At 48.3% G+C, this 18,236-nt stretch overlaps 1 protein-coding gene across 1 annotated transcript; it reads right to left on the minus strand.

The window, feature by feature from the left end:
* Positions 1–1,015: 1,015 nt before the first annotated feature.
* On the minus strand, positions 1,016–17,923 carry MAU2 (MAU2 sister chromatid cohesion factor; the record flags this gene model as incomplete). Its single annotated transcript, XM_084221082.1, has 19 exons — positions 1,016–3,208; positions 3,846–3,973; positions 5,383–5,473; positions 6,378–6,489; positions 7,494–7,571; positions 7,803–7,852; positions 9,565–9,648; positions 9,901–9,966; positions 10,552–10,629; positions 11,441–11,544; positions 11,810–11,900; positions 13,238–13,384; positions 13,802–13,957; positions 14,407–14,434; positions 15,442–15,536; positions 16,525–16,620; positions 16,891–16,956; positions 17,205–17,222; positions 17,504–17,923. 19 exons carry the CDS (start codon positions 17,921–17,923, stop codon positions 3,134–3,136), a joined length of 1,983 nt encoding a protein of 660 aa, XP_084077208.1. The 3' UTR covers positions 1,016–3,133.
* Between the last annotated feature and the right edge of the window lie 313 nt (positions 17,924–18,236).

Raw genomic sequence — 18,236 nt, forward strand, 5'->3', positions numbered from 1 at the left:
CATTCCTGCTCGGATTTAACCCTTGGGATCATTCCCATTTGGGATCATTCCCGCTCATATTTAATCCTAGGATCATTCCTGATGGGGACCTGGGTTCATTCCCATTGGGATTTAACCCTTGGGATCATTCCTGATGGGATTTGGGATCACAGCCGCAGGGATTGAACCCATTTCCAGTGGGATCTTGGATCATTTCTGATGGGATTTGGGATCATTCCTGCTCGGCTTTAACCCTTGAGATCATTCCCATTGGGATTTAATCCTGGGATCATTCCTGATGGGATTTGGGCTCATTCCTGCAGGGATTTAACCCATTCCCAGTGGGATTTGGGATCATTCCCAGTGGGATTTGGGATCATTCCTGCTCGGATTTAACCCTTGAGATCATTCCCATTTGGGATTTAACATCATTCCCACTGGGATTTAACCCTTGGGATCATTCCTGATGGGATTTGGGATCATTCCCAGTGGGATTTAACGCATTCCCATTGGGATTTGGGCTCATTCCTGCAGGGATTTAACCCATTCCCAGTGGGATCTTGGATCATTTCTGATGGGATTTGGGATCATTCCCACTGGGATTTAACCTTTGGGATCATTCCCAGTGGGATCTGGGATCATTTCTGATGGAATTTGGGATCATTCCCATTGGGATTTAACCCCTGGGATCATTCCCAGTGGGATTTGGGATCATTCCTGCTCGGATTTAACCCTTGGGATCATTCCTGATGGGATTTAACCCTTGGGATCATTCCCATTGGGATTTAACCCATTCCCACTGGGATCTGGGATCATTCCTGCACAGATTTAATCCTGGGATCATTCCTGATGGGATTTGGGATCATTCCCACTGGGATTTAATCCTGGGATCATTCCCAGTGGGATCTGGGATCATTCCCATGAAGATTTAATCCCCCAGATTTGGTTCCCCCCCTTTTTGCCTCCTGTTCTCCTCCAAAATTCCAAAGAATTCCAGCTCCTCTTTCCCAGCTCTGCTCCATGACAATAAAAAAGGAGAAGCTGCCACGAGAAGCTATTAAATAATTTAATATACAATGGTAAAAAGCTCTGTACATTGGAATTTCCGCCGGGAATTTGGGAATTTGGGAATTCCGGCGGCGGGAGGAGCCCTCGGGAGCTGGGATCAGCTCGGAGCTCCCACCCCAACCCCCCCTCTCCCAGAATTCCCAAGGGATTTTCCGGCTGTTTCACCGATTTTTGATGGATTTTCACTGGAGATCGAAGGCGGAAAATTGGGAATTTGGGGGAATTTTTGGGAATTCTGCTCCTTCCTCGGCGTCTCCCAAGGCTTTTTTTTCCCACCTGGGGAATTCCCAAAGCTCAGCCCCAACCACAGCTCTCCAGAATTGGGATTTTTTTCCCAATTTTTTTTTATTTTTCCGGGTTTTTCCCAAAGTTTTTTGGGATTTGGCCGCCCTGGAAGTGCTCAAATGCAGGTGGGAGCAGCCTGGAATAGTGGAAGTGTCCCTGCCCTGGGATTGGGATCATCCCGAGGCTTCTCCAGCCTAAAATTTGGGAATTTGAGCCCAAAATTCCAAGCTGGATCTGAGTTGGGCCTGGAATTCCAGAATATTCTGGAAACGTTACGGAGTTCGAAAGGAAAATTTGGATTTCCTGGCTGAGATTTGGGAATTTCAGCCTTTCCCAAGCCAGGAAAATTCCAAGGAAAAAGATTCCAAGGAATTGTTGCACTCCAGAGGAAATAAAAACTGGGAATGTGCTTCCCAAAAAGGTCAAAAAGTGGGAAAAACTTCCCCCAGTTCCTGATGAAAATCCCCAGATTCCCAAAATTCCTGGGATGGTTCTGTCCCAAAAATCCCAAAAAAACCCCCCAGGAGCCTCTGGAATTTTCCATGGCAATTCCAGCCCTGGATTCAGGCTGGAAAATCCCTGGATTTGGGAATTTTGGGATTTTTGAGTTCCAATGGCACCGAGGGTTTTCTTTAATCCCAAAAAAAATCCGGAATAAAAACTCCCAATCCTCAATCCCCAAAATTTCCAGGGATTTTTGGGTCCTTTGCAGATTTTTTAGGACCAGGATTTCCATGGGGATAAAAAAAACCTGGAAAATGCAAATTTTTTTGGGGAATGGGACCAAAAATCTCAACCCTGGAATGAATTCCAGAGGGAAAAAATTGAGGAATTTGAGTGGGAAAATTTCCTTGCTCTGGAAAAAGATCTGGGGAGGAAAGATGATGGAAATGAGGGAATTTTAAAGGAATTTTTAAGGTTCCTTCCCATCCAGGTGGGATTAAAAATTCCCAAAAATCCCTGGCAGTTCCAGGGTTTTGTTTTTCCTCTCCCCAAGAATTCCAGAGTTTTTTTCCCTCCTCCTTTCCCAGAAATCTGGAGAAATTCCAACTGGGAAAAACAACTCGGTTCCACCCCAGGTGCTGCTGGGATGCTGGAAAAACTTTCCCAGTTTTTTTTCTGGGATTCAGCATTCCAGATTTCTGGAAAAACAAAAAAAAACTGGGTTAAAAGCAGGGAATTTAACCTGGAAAAGGGAATTTTGTGCCGAGGGCAAGGCTGGAATTCCATCCCAAACCTCTGGATTTGGGATTTATTCCCAGGATTTGGGAATCTTTTAAGGCACAGGTGGTGCCTTCAGCCTGGAAAAATTTGGGATCAGCAGGAAAATTCCAGATTTTTCCCAATCCCAAAGGCGTGGGGGAGAGCTGTGGCTGCGGGAGGGACATCCCAGGAAATCCTGGAATTCCTCCTTCCCCAAAAAAAAAATCAAAAAAAGGGAATTTCCCCTCGGGGAATTCCAGCTGGGAATCCAATCCATCCATGATTTCTTCATCCCCTTTTATCCCCGAGGATTCCCAACCTTTCCTGGCAATTCCCTGCAGGATCAAACCTTGGGATTCACCTGGACATTCCCACCTGGAAAAGCAGCTCCGGAGGCTCTGGGAATCCCTGGAAAATTCCTGGGTTTTTCTCACTACCAGAGGGAATTCGCAAGCTTTTCCATGGATTTTTGTTGTTGTTGTTTTTGTTTCTTTTCCCAAGTTTTTGATGCTTTTTCTTCTTTTTTTTCCCCCAGGATGTTGTTGGTGGATTTTTTTCCTGGAGTTTTCCTGGAGTTTTCCAGGATTTTTCCTGGAATTCACAGCAGACTGGCCAGGCTGGTGGTGGGGCCGTTCTGGGCCTGGAACTGGACTGGGGGGGGTCCATCCGTCCACTGCAAGGGAAAAATGGGATCAGAATTCCAAGAAAAATTCCCTGGAAATTCCCTCAGCGTCACAGAATTCCCAGGAAAACCCTCCCTGCCTCAGGGATCCCAAATTCCAACCCCACATCCCACTGGGATTTGGTTTTCCAGGGTTTTTTTTGAGGATTTCAAAGCTAAAAACCCAGGAAAAACAGGAAAACTTCCCTCAGGATCACAGAATTCCCAGGGAATCTCACATTCCACCAGGGAACCCTGCTGGGATTTGGTTTTCCAAGGTTGTTTTTTTTGGGATTTCAAAGTTAAAATCCCACTGGGAGGGATCTGGATGATCCAGAGGGAAGAAAATCTCAACTTTTGATGCAACAGCACTAAAAAAAACCCTTCAGAAATCCCATTATTCCCGCTCATATCCCAATTTTTTGGGGATATTTTTGAGGGATTTCTTTCTGGGAATGCCAGTTGCAGAATTCCAGGGATTGGGGAGGGATTTGAATGATCCAGAGGGAGAAAAATCCCAATTTTGGATGTGACAGCACTAAAAAAAAATTTTAAAAATATATAAAAATGAACTCCAGGGTCCTTTTAGCCATGGGCAAAGTGGGAATTTTGGGAATGTTGGGAATGTTGGGAATTGTGGGGCTCTGACCGTGATCAGGTTGTGCTCAGGGAGGCTGCAGGCCTCGATGTGGTCCTGGAGCAGCTGCTGGGAGAAGTTCTGGTGCATCTGGGCGGCCTCGTGGGCGTCCATGGCATTGCCACAGGCCTTGTTCAGGTCTGGAAAAGGCAGGAAAATCCTGGGATTCGTCCCATCCCCACCTCTGAGCTCCCCTCATCCCAAAAAACCTCCCTGGGTTTGGGGCTGCACTAAAATTGCATCAATTTGAGGCAAAATCTGCCCCAAAAAGCTCCAAGGAGATCCCAGATTTTTCCCTGATTCCCAACTCCTGGCAGCAGCAAAATCCCAGGAATTGCCTGGGTTGGGATTTTTTTGGATTTCCAGCCTCCTCTGGTGATGCTGGAAAAATCCTGGGATTCATCCCATTCCCACCTCTGAGCTCCCCTCATCCCAAAAAACCTCCCTGGCTTTGGGGTCTGCACCTGAGATAGCAGGGAATAAAATCCCAGAATTCCCAAGAATTCCTTAGGATTGCAGGGAATAAATTCCCAGAATTCCCAAGAATTCCTTAGGATTGCAAGGAATAAAATCCCAAAATCGCCTCAATTTGAAGCAAAATCTGCCCCAAAAGCTCCACCCAGATCCTGAATTTCTCCCTTTTCCAAAGGAATTCTTGGGATTCCAGCCCATTCCCTCCCAGCAAGAATTCCTTCCCAAGATCCTCACTCCCATCCCAAATCCATTCCCTGTGTCCTGGAATTCCCATCCCTCCGTCCCCTATCCCAAATCCCCTCCAGCTCTCCTGGAGCCCCTTCCCCCTCTGGAATCAGCTCCTGGACCTGCACATTCCCAACCTTGGGATCAGCTCCAGCTTCTCCTTGGCATTCCCACCCTTCCTGAGGCTCTATCCTGGTTTTCCAGGATGATCCCAGATCCCTGATTACCCCTGGAGCTGCACATTCCCACTCCCCACACCCCTGGGATCATCCCCCCATCACTCCCACCCTTCCCAAGGCTCTATCCCAGTTTTTTATGGATACCAAATCCCCCCTGGAGCTGCACATTCCCATTCCCCAAACCCTTGGGATAATCCCCCATCACTCCCACCCTCCCTGAGGCTTTTCCCGGTTTTCCAGGATAATCCCAGATCCTGAATCACTGCACATTCCCATTCTCCAAACCCTTGGGATAATCCCCCCATCACTCCCACCTTTCCTGAGGCCTTTCCCAGTTTTCCAGAATAATCCCAGATCCCTGATTACCCCTGGAGCTGCACATTCCCATTTCCCAAACCCTTGGGATCATCCCCCATCACTCCCACCTTTCCTGAGGCCATTTCCCAGTTTTCCAGGATAATCCCAGATCCTGAATCACTGCACATTCCCACTCCCCACACCCCTGGGATAATCCCCCATCACTCCCACCCTCCCTGAGGCCCTTTCCCAGTTTTCCAGAATAATCCCAGATCCCGAATCCCCCCTGGAGCTGCACATTCCCCCTCCCCAGGTTCTCCCTGGAATCTCCCCCTCCCCAGGCTCATTCCCACATTCCCAGATCCCGGATTTACCCCGGAGCAGGGCTGAGGACCAGAGCTGCACGGACATGTCTGGGATCTTGCTGGCCAGCTGCATGGCTGGCACCACCATGTTGTTGCTTTCCTAGGAAAATCGGGAAGGGAAAGGGAAAAATTGGCATTTTTGGGAATTTTTCCTGCCCTTTCCCAGCACGGATTGAGTGGAAAAGATGGAAAATTCCCCGGTGGGAAATTGGATTTTTGTCGCTCTGCTCGATGGGATGGAAGGCAGGAAAATGCTCGAGATTCCCAAGGATTCCTTGGGATTGAAGGGAATAAAATCCCAAAATTCCCAGGGATTCCCTGGGATGGAAAGGAATCAGATCCCAAGGATTTGCTGGGATTGAAAGGAATAAAATCCCAAAATTCCTTGGGATGGAAGGGAGTAACAGTCCCAAGAATTCCTTAAAATTGCAAGGAATAAAATCCCAAAATTGCCAAGGATTCCCTGGGATTGCAGGGAATAAAATCCAAAAAATTGCCAGGGATTCCCTGGGATAGAAAGGAATAAAATCCCAAGATTCCTAAAGATTCCTTAGGATTGTACAAGGCAATGGATTCCCAAGGATTCCCTGATTTCATTTGGGATGTTCTCAGGGATTTTTTGGGAATTTTTTCTGGGAATGCCCATTGCAGGATTCCAGGGTTTGGGAGGGGTTTGGATGATCCGGGGGGATAAAAAAATCCCAATTTTTGATGCGACAGCACTGAAAAACCCTTAAAAAATCCCATTATTCCCACCCACATCCTGATTTCCTTTGGGATTTTCTGGGGGAATTTTTTCTGGGAATGCCAGTTCCAGGATTTCTGAGAACTGGGAGGGATCTGGATGAACCAGAGGGAAGAAAATCCCGATTTTTGATGTGACAGCGCTGAAAAACCCTTTAAAAAAATCCCATTATTCCCACCCCTATCCCGATTTGCTTTGGGAATTTTTTTGGGGAATTTTTCCTGGGAATGGCAGGGATGGGGAGGGCTCTGGGAGTCACCCTGTGGTTGCCCAGCACGTAGAAGATGTGGCCCAGCAGCACCAGCGAGCAGGCGGTCAGGCGGTTCAGGTCCTCGGCGTTCGACATCTTCAGCGTCTCCCGCAAAAAACGCCTGGAAAAACGGGAAAAAACGGGAAAAAAAATGGGATTGGAGCCCCCCTGAGCAGCCTGGGGTGATTCCTGCATGGATGGAGGAGCTCAGGGAAAGGAATTCCTGAGTTTTCTCTTGGATTGGGATGGGAAGGAATGAGAGGCACGAGATTCCCAGGGGCTCCTTGGGATTGTAGGGATTAAAATCCCAAAATGCCCAGGGATTCCAGGGAATAACAATCCCAAAATTCCCAAGGATTCCAGGGAATAACAGTCCCAAAATTCCCAAGAGTTCCAGGGAATAACAGCCCCAAAATTCCCAAGGATTCCAGGGAATAACAGTCCCAAAATTCCAGGAAATAACAATCCCAAGATTCCCAAGGATTCCAGGGAAGAAGATTCCCAAGGATTGAAGGGACCCAAAATTCCCAAAGATTCCCAAGGATTGCAGGGAACGATTCCCAAAGATTCCTTGGGATTGCTGGGAATAAGATCCCAAAATTCCCAAGGATTCCTTAGGATTGCAAGGAGTAAGATCCCAGAATTCCAAATTGTTTCTAAGGATTGCAGGGGCTGATTCCCAAAGACTCCTTGGAATTGGAGGTGATAACATTCCATCCAAGAATTCCCAAGGATTTTTTTGGAATTGCAGGGGGTAACATTCCCAAGATTCTCAGGGATTGCAGGGAATAACATTCCCAAGGATTCCTTGGGATTGGAGGGAATCAGATCCCAAGATTCCCAAGTAAAGAACCCAACCCCCACCACATCCCTGCTCTTCTCCCTCAGCCAATCCAGGAGAAATCCGTGGGAATGGGATGCACACAAAGCCTTGGCATTCCCACCCCCATCCCAAAAAAGCCAGGGTGACTTTTCCCACATTTTCCCCCTATTTTTCCCACATTTTTTCCCACTTTTTTCCCCCATTTTTTCCCACATTTTTCCCATATTTTTCCCACATTTTCCCCACTTTTTTCCCACATTTTTTCCCACATTTTCCCCACTTTTCTGAGGGCTTGGACTCACTTGGCCTCGTTGTATCTTCCCTGGAAAAAGGAGAAGAGCCCTCGGATGTAGAAGGCTGCAGCCCGCAGACAGTGAGAACTACAGAAAGGAAAAAAACCATGGATAACCTCAGGATCCCACCCAAATTCCCAGGAATTCCAGCCCAAAATCCAACTTCCAAGCAGAATATTCCATCTGAGCCCCATCCCTGAGTTTTCCCCTTGGAATTAAGTTGGATTTTTATTTTTTTCCCCCCATTAATTTGTTGAAAATCCCGCTGCAAATCTGTCGCTCCCGGCCCGGAATGTTGGGATTTGTGGGAATTCTCACCTCACTGGGAAGTTGTGGTCAGGATTTATCCTCTCCAATAAACTGTAGAGCTGGAAAACGGGAGGGGAAAAGGAAAAATCGATTTTTCGAGGGAAAAAATCAACAACAAAACAGAGAAATTCCACCCACACCAAGTTTATCCCAATACTGGGAATTTTAGGCTTGTTTTGATCCCAAAAATCCAAGTTTTATCCTAAAACTCCTCCAATTCCACGGTGTTTCCTGGATAATTGTATTCCCACTGAAAACCTGGAGCTGCTGGATCTGATAATGAATTTGATGTTGGATTTGATTAATGAAAACCAGAATTTAAGTAAAGAATTTCAGGAATTTTAAGGATATTTTTTTGCCACGAAGGAGCTGCTGCCAGCAAGGCCCTGATGGAAAAAACACCCAGAAAAAGGCAAATCCCAGGGATTTTCTCCACAGAAAAGCAGGATTTGAGAGAAAAAGTGGGAAAAACTGTGGGAATAATCCAGAACTTGGAGTTTTTCAAATGATTCCTCAGGAATTCCCACTCCCCTCATAAAGGAGCTGTGGCCAGCAAGGCCCTGATGGAAAAAATGCCCTGGAAAAGGAGAAATTCAGGAATTTTCTACACAGAAAGTTGGGATTTCCCACTCCCCTCATGAAGGAGCTGATGCCAGCAAGGCCCTGATGGAAAAAATATCCAGAAAAAGGCAAATCCCAGGGATTTTCTCCACAGAAAACTGGGAATTCTCACTCCCCTCATAAAGGAGCTGTGGCCAGCAAGGCCCTGACAGAAAAAAATGCCCTAGAAAAGCAGAAATTCATGAATTTTCTCCACAGAAAGTTGGGATTTTCCACCCCCTGATGAAAGAGCTGTGGCCAGCAAGGCCCTGATGGAAAAAACGCCCTGGAAAAGCAGAATTTCAGGAATTTTCTCCACAGAAAACTGGAATTTCCCACTCCCCTCATGAATGAACTGTGGCCAGCAAGGCCCTGACGGAAAAAACACTCAGGAAAAGCAAAATTTCAGGAATTTTCTCCACAGAAAACTGGGATTTCCCAGTCCCCTCATAAAGAAGCTGTGGCCAGCAAGGCCCTGATGGAAAAAACACCCAGAAAAAACTGAATTTCAGGAATTTTCTCCACAGAAAGTTGGAATTTCCCACCCCCTGATGACGGAGCTGTGGCCAGCAAGGCCTGGATGGCAAAAACACCCAGAAAAAGGCAAATCCCAGGGATTTTCTCCACAGAAAGTTGGGGTTTCTCACTCCCCTCACGAAGGAGCTGTGGCCAGCAAAGGCCTGACAGAAAAAACACCCAGAAAAAACTGAATTTCAGGAATTCTCTCCACAGAAAGTTGGGATTTCCCACTCCCTCATGAATGAGGTTCTGCTTGCAAGGCCTGGATGGCAAAAACCCCCAGAAAAAGGCAAATCCCAGGGATTTTCTCCACAGAAAACTGGGATTTCTCACTCTCCTTATAAAGGAGCTGCAGCCAGCAAGGCCCTGATGGCAAAAACGCCCAGGAAAAGCAGAATTTCAGGACATTTCTCCACAGAAAACTGGGATTTCACATTCCCCTGATGAATGAGATTCTGCCAGCAAGACCCTGACGGCAAAAACACCCAGGAAAAGCAGAAATTCAGGAATTTTCTCCACAGAAAGTTGGGATTTCTCACTCCCCTCATAAAGGAGCTGTGGCCAGCAAGGCCCTGATAGCAAAAACACCCAGGAAAAGCAGAAATTCAGGAATTTTCTCCACAGAAAAGCAGGATTGGGGAGCCCAGCTCACCTCCTGGTGCCGATTCCCCTCCCGGATGTAGACGCTGGCCAGGTTGGTGACAATGAACGCCCACAGCTCCTGGTGGGTTGTGAGCTGGAAAGGAGAAAATTCACAAATATTTCAGTCCTATCCTATTTGTTCATTCCCATTAAAAATAAATCCTGGCTAAAAAAAAAAAAAAAAAAAAAAAAAAAAAAATTACATTGATACTTGAATGTTAAAAATCCACCCCCCTCCAATCCAAGGAAAATAATTAATAAATAATGGAATTAAGGAAGGTTTCCCTTCCAAATTCAAATTGCCATCCTTAAGTTTCCAGGGGAAAATTTGGGAATGAAATCTCACCCTCAGTGCTGTAGTGAATTGTGCTTCTGCGTTATCCATGCAGTTGACAGAGATGCAGTAGAGACCCTGGAAAAGAAAGGATATTTTTTGGGAATGCAGCCCAAAACATTCCTAAATCCTTGGGAATATTGGGATAACAGCAGGAAAAAGGGAGCAACAAGTCTCAGGTGTGGGGGAAATAAGGAATTTCCACAAAATGTCATTTAAAATAAATTAATCATAGGAAAAAAAGCTTTCTTAAAATCATGGAAAACTCAGTATTCCCTAGAAAAACCCTTCCCCCTCCACAATTCCCACATAAAACCATCTCCAGTGGGCACAGCTGAAACCCCTGGATTTCCCTTTCTCCCCAATTTTTCCTCCCTTCATGAATAAACTGCTGCCAGACAAGGCCTTGATGTCAAAAACACCCAGGGAAAGCCAAATCCCAGGAATTTTCTCCACAGAAAAATGGGATTTTTCTCTGCAGGAATTGCTGGAGCAACTTGGGATAGCGGGAAGTGCCCCTGCCCTCCCAAGCCACCCTGGAATTCTGTTCCCAAAGGGTTTCCAGGTGGGGATGAGCTCCCCCAGCAGCACAGGGCGGGAATCCCCCCTCCGGAATTCCGGGTGGGATGCAGAATTCCCAGTTTTCACCCCAAAAAAACTCACCAGGAGCGTGTGCAGCTGGGCAGCGTGGTTGGAGAAGAGCCTGGGAGACTGCTGGCACAGCTGGCAGACCTGGGAGATCTGGGGGAAAGACACAATTCTCCGTTTTTGACGCTTTTTCCCCCAAATCCCGCTCCCTGCACCCCTCGTGGATGCAGGGATGGGCTCCAGGATCTCCTGGATCAAAGGAGAGGCTGGGTGTGCTGCCAGCACAGCAAAAGGGATTTCCTCACGTCCCTCCCACATCCCAGCTGCTTTGGAATGGTTTCCTCCACCCCCTGGAATTCACAGACACGGATCCCTCCGGAAATGCTCCGGGTTTTCCAGGAAAAGTGGGATAGAACCTCCCAAAATCTGGGATTGGGATGAGTTTCAGGAGGCTGAATCCCTCCCCATTCCCGGGACATAATTCCCAGTGACATTGACAGCGAGGATGGGATGATCCAGTCCTGGGATGGATTCCTAGGATTTTAAAATGATTGGAAAAATGGGGAAAAAACCAAAAAGTGCAGTTTGCTCTGGAACAACCCAAATCAACCAGGAAAGATGAGGAAAAGCAGGAATGGGAAACACCTGGACAAGGCAGGAACATGAAGAGGAAGAGGAAGGAGGCACTCTGGAATGGATGGAATGGGAAAAAACCACTGGAATCAGCCTGGAATTGCCACCAGGAAGGTGTCAGTCCAACCAATTATTGCTTTTATCCATGATCAATCCCAAAGTGTCCTTAAATATTTTTAAGAGGAGCCAATCCCACATTTCCCAAGCCCCACCAAGGCTGGCTGTATCCATGAACAACCCAGCAGGAATTCCCACCTGAGCCCAAAACTGCAATTCCCACGTTTCAGAGGTTTTTCCTGTAGAATATTCCCATTTTTTTGGGAGGCATTACCTCCTGCAGGGCTGTGGCTTTGTGTCCCGTCACCAGCCTGCACATGATGATGTGTTCCAACAAAATCACTTGGAATGAGGACAGGATGGGGCTGCAGTCCAGCACTGGGAAAGGAGCAGGAGCAATTCCATCAGGCATTTATGGAATGTTTCAAATCCCACCCCAAAAATAACCACAACACCCAAAAAGTTGAATTTGTACTCCAAGGCCACCACCTGGCCTTAAAATCAGGGGTTTAATCTCAGTTTTAGTTTTAGGCTGACCCAGCAGCTCAACAAGGCTGTGGGATGGGTTTAAATGAGGAACAAATAACGGGATTTTCCAGGATTTTCCTGGAATCCAGCTGAATTCCAAGCCCTTTTTCCTTACTTTTGAGCTTCTCCAGCTGCATGAGGGCTTTGTCCGTGTACTTCTGAGCCTTCTCCAGGTAGCCTGCCTGCATGGAATGCATCACTGTCACCTGCAGGGAAGCACAGCAAGGATTATCCCCCTCAGGAATTCCCCTGGGATGCAATTCCCACAGCAGAAATCCCTGGAAAAGTTCTGGAGCAGCCCAGGATAGTGGGAGGTGAGACTGAGAGGGTGGGAATGGATGATTTTAAAGCTCCTTCCCACCCCAGCTATTCCACTATTCCCAAAATTTGTCTGTGCAGAGGGAAGGGCTGGGAATTCACAGAATTCCTCAAATCCCAGACTTTTTACCAAGGATTGGAATAATCTCCAAGAAATGGAACAAAATCCTTCAGCAATTCCAAGTCCAGCTCTCCTCACGTTGGTTAAATGAAGCCAGAATGGTTCTGCTTTGTACAAATGATTCAATTTTCATTTGAGTCAGGTATTAATTAATCAATGAATGAGTTATTAATTAATTAATTCCCATTTCCAGCCTGGAATCTCCTCACACACTGAGCAGCTCCCTCAGCATCATCCCATGGATGCTGAGGTAGAACAATCACCCAGCAGCTGATAAAATTAAGCCAAAGTGACTCTGATTTGTACAAATAACTCAATTTCAATTTGAGTCAGGTACTAATTAATATATCATTCAATAATTAATCAATTAATTCCAGTTTCCAGGCTGGAATCTCCTCACACACTGAGCAGCCCCCTCAGCACCATCCCTGGACACTGAGGCAAGACCAACACGCAGCAGCTGATAAAATGAAGAAAAAGTGACTCTGATTTGTACAAATAACTCAATTTCTATTTGAGTCAGGTACTAATTAATATATAATTTCATAATTAATCAATTAATTCCCATTTCCAGGCTGGAATCTCCTCACACACTGAGCATCTCCCTCAGCATCACCCCACGGACATTGAGAGCACCAAACAGTTGATAAAGTTGAGCCAAAATGGCTCTAATTTGTACAAATAACTCAAGTTCAATTTGAGTCAAGTACTAATTAATAGATCATTCAATAATTAATGAATTAATTCCCATTTCCAGGCTGGAATCTCCTCACACACTGAGCAGCTCCCACAGCATCACCACACGGACACTGAGAGCACCAAATAGTTGATAAAGTTGAGCCAAATTGCCTCTAATTTGTACAAATAACTCCATTTCTGTTTGAGTTGTGTACTAATAAACATATCACTTAATAATTATTATATATAATTTAATATATAATTAAATAATTTATTTATTCCTATTTCCAGCCTGCAATCTCCTCACACACTGAGCAGCCCCCAGGATCGCTGAGGGAAAAACAACCCAAAGCAGCCACAACCCCCATCCCTGCTGGCTGCAAACCCCTCATTAATTAGCAATTAGCACTAACGAGGAGCTCTCACCAGGTAGACCAGCACACACATGTGCTCCTTGGGCAGCCAGTGGAAGAGGTCTGCGGGGTTGCTGGGCAGGATCTCGTCGTCGTGCAGGGTGGAGATGGTTTGGATGCACTGCTGCAGCTGCTTCAGGCACGGCTTCACGCTCTTCACCTGCCACGACAGCGTTCCCAGGGGGAATTCCTCACATTCCCACTGCTGGAATTCTGCTCTGGGACAGGGGAGACTTCCCAGCATCCCATATTTAGGGGGTTGGTTTAGGATTGATGACCCTCAGCGCTTTACGGGGGTGAACGGCAGTAAGGGATTCTCAAAATATTCCCAAAATCCCCCAAAAATTCCTGTTATTCCCTCCAACACACCAGGGAAGCAACAGAGACCACCATGGATATAAAAATATCACGGACAACATCTCTAAATTAACATCATTTCCTCACTCTTCATTTAATTTGGAAATAAAACCAACAGCAGTTTGCTTCCATTACAAAATAAAAATACAAAAATCCTTTTAGGGCTGATTTTTTAGGGAATATCCCTGTCCCAAATTCCCAGCTGGAAGGTGGCACGTACCTGGCCAGCATCCAGGTAATGTGTGACCTGCAGGACCAGGAAGAAGACCCTGAGGGATTCCTTCTGGATGGGATTGCCCTGCCAGTTCTCCACGATCTGCCCACACAGCGTCAGCAGCGGGTGAACCTCCTGCAGCTTCCTCTCCATCAGCAGCAGCTGCAATTCCCAAGGAAAATCCAACTTTTGTCAGGATAAACCCTCAGGGAATGACAATTCCCCATGGAAAATGGGGCTGCCTCAAGGCTGGAGCTGCCTGGGATAGTGGGAGGTGTCCCTGGTTCTTCCAAAACAAAAATTCCATGGATTTTCTAATTCCAGGAATCTCTAATTCCAGGGATTCTCCAATTCCATGGATTAGGATTGGAATATTCACCTGATTCTCACAGCCCTTTCACCCCACCAGCTTTTCCATCCCTCACTACAAAAGCTCCAGTGAAAATTTGCAACAATCCTTTTATTTTTCCCAGAAAAAAAAAAAATGAGAGGAAAAGTTGGATTTATCCTCAAGACACTTGCTTATCCCTCCCCCCCCCCAAAAAGAAAAAATCCTCTGGAATTTACAACTGAACAGGAAATAACTTATTTATAAAAGAGTTCCAACTCACCATCCCCTTGCTGAGCAGAAAGAGGGCTCTAGAATGAAAGAAAATGAAGTTAAATTCCAAAAGAAATTATTCCATCCACAAAGAAAAAAACACCAGGGAAAAAAACTGCCTTTTTCTCCCACTGAAAACAGGGGAAAAAAGAGGATTAAGGGAACTGATCAAGGAACTCCTGGGGGAGGAAATCTCAGGGAATTTGAGGAAGGAATCCCAGGGAACTCAGGGATGAAATCCTAGGGAATTCAGGTAGGAGATTCCAGGGAAATTGGGGAGGAAATCCAGGCAGGAAATCCCAGGAAACTCGGGAATGAAATTCCAGGAATTCAGGCAGGAAATCCCAGGGAAATCACGAAGGGAATCCCAGGGAAATCAGGCAGGAAATCCCAGGGAAATCAGGCAGGGAATCCCAGGGAAATCAGGCAGGGAATCCCAGGGAAATCAGGCAGGGAATCCCAGGGAAATCAGGCAGGGAATCCCAGGGAAATCAGGCAGGGAATCCCAGGGAAATCAGGCAGGGAATCCCAGGGAATTCAGGCAGGAAATCCCAGGGAAATCACAAAGGGAATCCCAGGGAAATCACGAAGGGAATCCCAGGGAAATCACGAAGGGAATCCCAGGGAAATCACGAAGGGAATCCCAGGGAAATCACGAAGGGAATCCCAGGGAAATCACAAAGGGAATCCCAGGGAAATCACAAAGGGAATCCCAGGGAAATCACAAAGGGAATCACAAAGGGAATCCCAGGGAAATCACAAAGGGAATCACAAAGGGAATCCCAGGGAAATCACAAAGGGAATCACAAAGGGAATCCCAGGGAAATCACAAAGGGAATCACAAAGGGAATCCCAGGGAAATCAGGGAGGGAAGCCCAGGGAAATCACGAAGGGAATCCCAGGGAAATCACGAAGGGAATCCCAGGGAATTCGGGCAGGGAATCCCAGGGAATTCGGGCAGAGAATCCCAGGGAATTCGGGCAGGGAATCCCAGGGAATTCGGGCAGGGAATGCCAGGGATCCCTGGGGAAGGCAGAGCTGTCACCTGGTGTACTCGGAGCCCACCACGCGCGCGTACTCCGCCCCCACGCCCAGCAGGTCACAGGCCGACACCAAATCCTTCTCCAGCGTGTGGAGTTGCTGAAAAATGGGAATAAAAACTGCCATAAAAATCCAGGATTTGCTCCACGAATCCCCAAAAAATGCCATTACCCCTGGGTTTACAAATTCCTGCTCCTTCAAGGGGTTTTAGACCCGTTTTCCAAAGAAATCTGTGGGGTTTCCAAGGAGTTGTCTGAGCCCAGAAGGATTTTTTTACCTTCAAATTCCTAATTAATGAGGAATTGGTTAAAAATGGAAGGCAGATCCTGCAAAGGGTGAAAATCCAGTGTTGATCAAATCCCAACAACTCCAAAAAACCCAGGGATTGTCACTTGAAACAAGAGTTTTCCCAGCAAGAAGAACCCCCAAGGTGCGTTCCCAAATTTTATCCTTTTCCCAAACTCAGGTGGGAATTCAGGAAGAGAAGAACAGGCTCAAAGGAAATGGGAAATCAGGGAAAAATGGGAAGCTCTAAGGAGAGGAAAAGCTTCAGAGTCCTCAGGATGAACTCCTGGAAAACAAAATATTCCTCAATTCCTGGGAGACTAAATATTCCTTAATCCACAAGGAATTAAAGTTCTTTTTCCATAAATGCACTTCAGTGTGCCTCTATCTTCACCAGTATTTTTAAATCATAAATATTCTTGAGCATATTCCAGAGCAGGAATAAAAACTTTCCTTGGAGACTTTTCTTGCTGGATAATTTTCCTCCTTCTCCTATCCCACATTAAACAATCAACACTTCCAAGCCCAGCAGGATAAACCCCAAAATGGATTTTTTCCCCCCAATTCCCACACAGTGATCCTGGCTGATTCCTTGATCCAATCCAACACCAATTCCCACCCTGGATTTGCCTTTTCCCTCTCCATTAACAACAAATTTTTAGGGGATAAAGGGATAAAAACCCCCCATTAACAGCAGTATTTTAGGGAATAAGAGAATGCAAGGCTTCCAGGCTGTTTGGAATGGGGATGCAGGATTTTTTGCAGGGTTTTATCCCAAGGAATTGCTGCTCCAAGGACTCACAGCCAGCTGGAAGAGCAGCCTGCAGTGCCAGTAGGGAGTCTGCTGGGAGATCTGGATGGCTTTACGCAGCAGGGGCTTGGCCGTGTCCACGGAATTCTGCAACACAGACACCCCCAGTCACCACAAACCCGGATCCTGGAATCCCACAGCCCTGGAATTCCCTGGAAAACCACGCTGAACCCTCCAGGGGGGGTTGGGAGGGAGGGATCAGAGCGTTGGAAGCAATAAAAATAAAGTGGGAGAAGTTTGGGGCTGCTGCGCCCTTGAAATGTCCAAGGTAGGGTTGGATGGGACTGGAGAAATCTGGGATTTGGGGAGAAACCCAGAGCTGAGGGGCACAGAGGGGTTTTGGGGGGTTTCTCTCACCTCCTGGCAGTAGAGCTCTGACAGCAAACTGGCTGCCTCAAACTTCACGTCTTCAAACTGGGGGATCTGGCACCAGGGTTAAGGGAACCACAAAATCTGGGTGGGAAACAGCAGCAAATCCTCCAAAAACCCTCAGGAAGGTGGGCATGAGGTGGGATTTAAGGTCCCTTCCAACCCAAACTCCATGGTTCTGTGATGAAGCAGATTAAAACACCCTTTCCATGCCCCCACCCCCAGGCCCTTGAGGCGTTTCTGGAGTTTCCTTGGAGCTGTTTGGAGCTTGGAGCCCATCCTGGATCCTGGGAAAAGGATACCTGCTGGGATATCAGCCACTGCAAGAGAACACAGCGGGTTAGGCTGGCACTAACACCCACCAGAACCGCCCTGACACCCTCTCCCCTCCGTGCAGGAGCCTCCCACTGCCCCCCTGTCCTGCTCCTCATCTTTTCCAGCTGCCAACACCCCTGGGCCGCCCCTTCCGCTACTCTTTACCTTCTCCAAATGCCCAGACACCTGTCTCCATCCCCCCCAACCCCTTCTCCATGCAGCGGCACCCCCGCTCCCCCCTTCCCAAGCCTCCCGTGTTTCCCAAGGCCATCCCAGCCCCGCTCACCGCCTTCTCCAGGTGCCCGCGGGCCTGGTCGCCGTTGCGGGTGTGGTGGTAGAGGACGGAGCCGAGCTGGAGGTGCGTGCGGGCCTCCATGCGGGCCGGGGGCTTGCGGGGCAGCACGGCCTGCAGGCAGTGCACGCACAGCCGCACCTTGGGCGGGCTGGACGTGCGGAAATGCTCGGCCAGGCCCAGCAGCGCCAGGTACCACGACTCGCCCGCGGCCGCGCCGCCGCCCGACCCCGAGCCCGGCGCAGGCCCGGCTGCGCCGCCACCCCCTCCGGCACCTCCGCCGCCGCCTCCGGCACCACCCGCGGCTCCCGCCGCCTCCCCAGAGCCGCTCCCGCCGCCTCCCGCCGGCTGCGGCGGCTGCTGAGGCGGCGGCGGCTGCTGAGGGGCCGCCGCGCCCGCCGCCACCGCCGCCATCTTGGGGCCGCCGACAACACCGCCGCGAGTCGCGGGGCGCGACGGGACTTGGAGTCCGAGCGCCTCAGGCGCGGAGGGGAGGTGGGAGTTGTAGTCTGCCCTTTCGCACCGCTAGGCTGCGGGGCGAACCGGGGAATGACCGTAGCGGCGGAGCCGCCAGAGCAGGGTGGTTCGGTCGCCCCGCGAGCGGGGCTCGGTGCGGCGGGAGGAGCGGGGAGAGCTGCGGGACGGCCCCTTGAAGGACTACATCTCCCAGGGGGCGTGCAGGGCCGCGGCCCCCGGCGCGGCGCGCCCGGCGCGGGGCATGCTGGGA

The sequence above is a fragment of the Fringilla coelebs genome, assembly GCF_963513975.1.
Source record: "Fringilla coelebs genome assembly, chromosome: 24".
Taxonomy (NCBI): Eukaryota; Metazoa; Chordata; class Aves; order Passeriformes; family Fringillidae; genus Fringilla; species Fringilla coelebs.